Source organism: Monopterus albus, unplaced genomic scaffold, assembly GCF_001952655.1.
Source record: "Monopterus albus unplaced genomic scaffold, M_albus_1.0 scaffold142.1, whole genome shotgun sequence".
Taxonomy (NCBI): Eukaryota; Metazoa; Chordata; class Actinopteri; order Synbranchiformes; family Synbranchidae; genus Monopterus; species Monopterus albus.
In genome coordinates, this window is record NW_018128022.1 from 251,486 (window position 1) to 256,454 (window position 4,969).

General features: G+C 42.1%; 1 protein-coding gene across 3 annotated transcripts in view; it reads left to right on the top strand.

The window, feature by feature from the left end:
- The window catches only part of LOC109968084 (uncharacterized protein C14orf132-like), a 30,758-nt gene that overhangs the window by 20,427 nt on the left and 5,362 nt on the right, over positions 1 to 4,969 (top strand). The window contains exon 1 of one of the 3 annotated variants that reach the window (XM_020614095.1): positions 3,467 to 3,728. The exons of the other annotated variants lie outside the window; for them this stretch is intronic. Coding sequence (XP_020469751.1) covers positions 3,530 to 3,728 — 199 coding nt within the window. The 5' untranslated portion in view covers positions 3,467 to 3,529. Of the gene's footprint in view, positions 1 to 3,466; positions 3,729 to 4,969 lie in introns of those variants that run through there. 3 annotated transcript variants of the gene reach the window in all.

Consider the following 4,969-nt stretch of genomic DNA (forward strand, 5'->3'; position numbering starts at 1 on the left):
TGACCAGCTGCATCACTGTCTGGTATGGCAGCACTACTGCTATGGACCGCAAGGGCCTGCAGAGACTAGTAAAGACTGGGGAGAAGATCACCAGGACTCCACTGCCCTCTCTACATAGCATTTATCACCACAGGGTGCGTAGGAAAGCTGCCTCCATCCTCAAAGATCCCACCCACCCCCAGCACAGACTGTTCACCTCCACTACCCTCCAGTCAGAGGCTCAGAGGTGTGAAATGCAGGACCTCCAGACTGAAAAACTCTTTCTCTCCGACTGCCATCAGAATCCTAAACAGCTGACTCAGGATCTACCTCATGTAATTCCACCTGTACTGTTTACATTCTCAGTTTGCACATGCATAATTGCACACTCACTGCTGAGTATTTGCACTTCACGGCTCCCACGTAGCATATATTCTCTCTACATTATGTTGTGTTCTTATTGTATTTTTATTGTGCTTCTTTCACTTGCTGCTTTAAAGTGCCTTAGATTTGTGTTACTGCCTATTTAGATTTGCGTTATTGCTCATCTACTTTATATTTCACTTGTATTATATGGCATTCATGTGGACGGCAAAGTAAGAACTTCATTGTACACGTTTCCTAACTGTGCTTATGACAAACACTTTGGCCTTTGACATTTCACATAAAACATGCAATGTAAGATTAAAGATTAAAAACGCACATTAGAACATTTGTACAACTTTATAATCTAATGATGGAAAAGTTCAGATCAAGTAGTTTGTTTTTAATAAAAACAATGCACTGACATGCATTCACCCCAGGTATAAATAAGGCTGGGCTAAATAACAGAGCAACGTCTCTGTGTAATGCAACACGGTTCACATCAGCACAAACTACATCCTCCCCAGTGATCACACAGTTGAATCAACACAACCAAAGCTGAACTTCACCTAAGATTTGTTGTTATTATTTAAGGATTTATTATGTTTATCACTTTTCTGCACTTCTAGTCAAGCGTTTAAATGCACTTTCCCATTGAATTGAATGGAGAAGTGTGTCCAAACCTCTGCCTGTTAGTATAATTCACAATGTACTGCATTATAGTATTTGCACTATGCACTGTATCCTATTTATTGCTATGTAAGTGTTAACATCAGTTTGATATGTGCATGTGGATGTTATGGTCCATCTCCTTGATTGAAGAGTTTCTGTGGAGGCTTTGGTAAAACGAAAGAATCCTATTCTCAGTGTACACCCTGAAGATGTTCTGACTTGTTGGCTTTTTACTCAGCCGTGTTGTGTAGTTTCTTGTTTAATGAATTGGGCTTTTCACGGCCCTGTTGCTGACTTTTTGTTCCAGCTTTGATAGCCTGTTGGAGCCTCATTGCTCAGCCTGTTGTGACAAGCTGCTGCTGTTCTGCGCACAAGCATGTGATCCACCTTATTGGTCTGGGAATGTACAAAGGGATTTGTTCCACACAAGTGGAGGTAAATGGGTGTTAACACTCATTGGTGACAATGCTGCATGGCTTTAAATCCCTTTCCCCCTCAGGATCAATGTAGAGCACAATCCAGGGACCAGCATGATGACATGATGCCACACACACTCAGTTTGAGCTCCAACAGCGACTGGAACCTACTGTAAATTAGTATGTACAAGCTCCATCCATCAGGTCAGTTATTAGGTAGCTGTTTTATTCATAATGTAGGTAGGTACATTTACCGCCTTTGGAGTGGGCGCCCACTTCTATGGAGAGTAGCCACAGAACCACATCATCTCCATTTATAGACAGTATGTCTCACTGTGGACTAATGAATATCTGAAGTCTTTGAGATGACTCTGTAACCCTTTCCAGCTACATGCAATTAATGGTTTCACTTTTGATGGAGCAGGCCAACACTCATATTTCCTTAAATATGAGACTATGTTCTCTCTGGACCACCACTTTGAAAGTAGGTGGTCCTTAGCATAAATCTCTGCTCTGTTCAACAGCTTCATTCATTCTCACAGCAGCTACTCCTCTCTAGTGTCTCATAAATACATAGAAAACACACACACACACACACACAAAGAGACTGCTGATTCACTCAGAGGTCAAGAGACAAAATGATGTATCTGTATTAAGCACAGTTATTACAAAAAACTCAGAACTGTGAAGAGATGTTATCAAGTGATCAAATGTTGCAGAATATCACTATGACTGAATCTCTTCTTTTCCATTCTCAGTGTGCACATGGCAGATGACTTGTGTTCATTAAATATTAGAACTTTTGCAGGGACCATCAGTATAGATTGCCTGGGTAGAAATCCAATAATTGCACGACCATTTTCAAAATGAGCTCTTGGAAACAGTAGATGATTAAATGTCTGGCATGGCGTGTAGTAGAGTATCAGTAAGGTAAATCAGGGCAGCACTGAAAGTCTAGACATTTAAACTTTTTGTCTATTGAAGAAATCTTTAGAATATAGATTAGATTATAAATGTAAGCAGCCATTAACCAAACAGCCACATGGGTCATTTCTGTTAGCTTTCACTAATAAAATGTGGCGAAGACAGAAACAGCCGGTCATTATGCTGAGGATCCGTTTGAGTCTCTAGAGTCATTATAAATTTAAAATAAAAGTGCAGAGTGAATTGTATTTCTTGTTGTTGATTTTTTTTAAACATATTTGACACTGGAGAATTCTGAATGGAAAGTCTTGTCTGGTGTGTGCTGTTAATTACTTTCTTAGTTTTATTTGCTACAGTCTTTATTTTATTTTATGTTGGAGGAAACGTTGTCCCCTTATTACATGGCAATAGTGAAGCGATGACAGGAAATGAGGGAGAGAGATGGGGAGTGAGATATTAAGATCCGATTGGGTTTTGTGGACCATGGTTAGCGTCTTAACCCCTAATCCTCTATGCTATGATGTTTAATTGCTGCAGCTGCTGCAGAGTCTCTGGTTCTGTTGAAGAACACAGTGCATCACTTCCTAATGCCCTGCAGGTGATAGACCCTTAAACCACAGAGAAAACCTCAGCCCCCATGAGTGTCATCCAGCAGGATCGTTATTTGTTGCCCATAACGACAGCGAGATGTTCAGGCTTGTGACAGCTGTTTTGTTAAGATTAGACCTCCATAACACAGACAGTGAGGAATGTCGCACTGAGGAGTCACTGTTGTTTAAATGACACAGTGTGGGCACGTGGATTGAGGTGATACAGTCATTTCATAGGCCACATAAGGTGTAAATGCTAGCGAGATGGGTGTATGGCAAAGTGGGTGGAACCCTGGCAAAGCTGAGGTGTGGCAGGTAAACAACCACTACCATGATCCAGTAAGTGGGGGCAGCAGGACAAGTGGTAAATTCAGTGTCTGTCATATGATCATCTTATAAATTTGGCATTGTGAACATGTCAGTAATTTAAATATACGTATAGCAGAGACAGAGCAAGGATGTTATTGATTTAAATTTGTGTTTCTGGCCACCTTTGTTAGGGTCTGAGCAGGTACAGGGGACCCCAATAAGCAGAGACGAGACCCAGGAGTGGAACAAAAGAGAGTTTATTCAATAAACACAGTAATGGGTTACCAGATGATGGAGGGAGGAGGATTAGAGGCAGAACGGGAACTGGATGGGACTGAGCCAGAGGGAGAGTGTAACTCTCTACCTCCTGTGTTCTGTCACATACACGGAGATCCAGAGGAGCAGGTGACCCAGCTTACTCAAGGGGTGAACAGGAGTGGTGCTAGCATCCGCACACGGAGAGTTGGAGCTTCAGGTAAGCAGCAGCACAAGCCGGAGAGATGATCAATAAATAGAGGAGCCAAAAGCTGACAAAAGAAACTGACATAGGATCCACAGCAATTGAGTGAGTGTCAGAAATTATACAAGGCATGTATAAGCTATTATTTCTTTGTAGCTTCTTCCGGTTCTTTCAAACCAGGAACTCTCAATGAGACGAAAGAGACTGCTTTAGATTTTATAAAAAATAACCGTGCTGGTTTATTCAGAGGATCACAGGTAAAATTCACATTACACGTCCAGAGCTCTCTCACCCCTCTACCTGCGCGCAGGCAGCAGAAAGCTGAGCAAGTCTGGACCCCACAACCTATATAATATTAATCATTTTTGGGCTAGCCCATGCTACAAGGGGCGTCAAACCGTGACGCCACCCGATAAGCAAGCTTTGCAGCTGCTCTATCGTTTAGCCAAAACATGAGGAAAAGTCAAGGGGCGTGACTGTTGTTTTCGTGGTGTGTATCTAAACAATGGGACATAACCTTACACTTTAAGACAAATATTAAGACTAGCATTACAGTTGACCCTAAAAGCTCTTTTCCTGTAACCTTGGCGTGCCTGCAATCCCTGCAGGCTGAATAGTTACAGCAAAGCTAGTCACCCTGTCTGCACTAAACATTTCTAGACAACAGATCTCTAATCCATATCTATCTAACTAAGAAATAACCTAACACATGTGATCGTCAATCAATGAACCAGCAGGGAACAAACGGAAAAGGGGCGTATATATGTACCACACTGTCTCACTGAGACAGAGGATGCTCTCTGCTGTTGCTCTGTAGAAGTTTGCGAGCAACTGAGAGGAGAGACCAGCGCGTTTCAGCTTCCTGAGGAAGAAAAGCCTTTGCTGGGCTTTCTTCACCAGGTAGGATGTGTTCAGAGACCAGGTCAGCTCAGATGTGATGTGGATGCCCAGGAACTTGATGTTATCCACTTGCTCCACCACCTCCTTGTGTATGAGAAGAGGAGCATGTATTGTCTTTCTGGACCTCCTATAATCCACAATGACTTCCTTAGTCTTGTTGGCGTTCAGGACAAGATTGTTATCTGAACACCACCTTGTCAAGTGCTGGATCTCCTCTCTGTAGTGATTCTCATCATTGTCTGAGATGAGAACCATGTTAGGTATTTTTAGTCAGATATTGGTTAGATACTTGATGTATTAGAAATGTTTAGAGTAGACAGGATGTCTAGCTCAGGCTGTTAAATGTTTAGTCATTC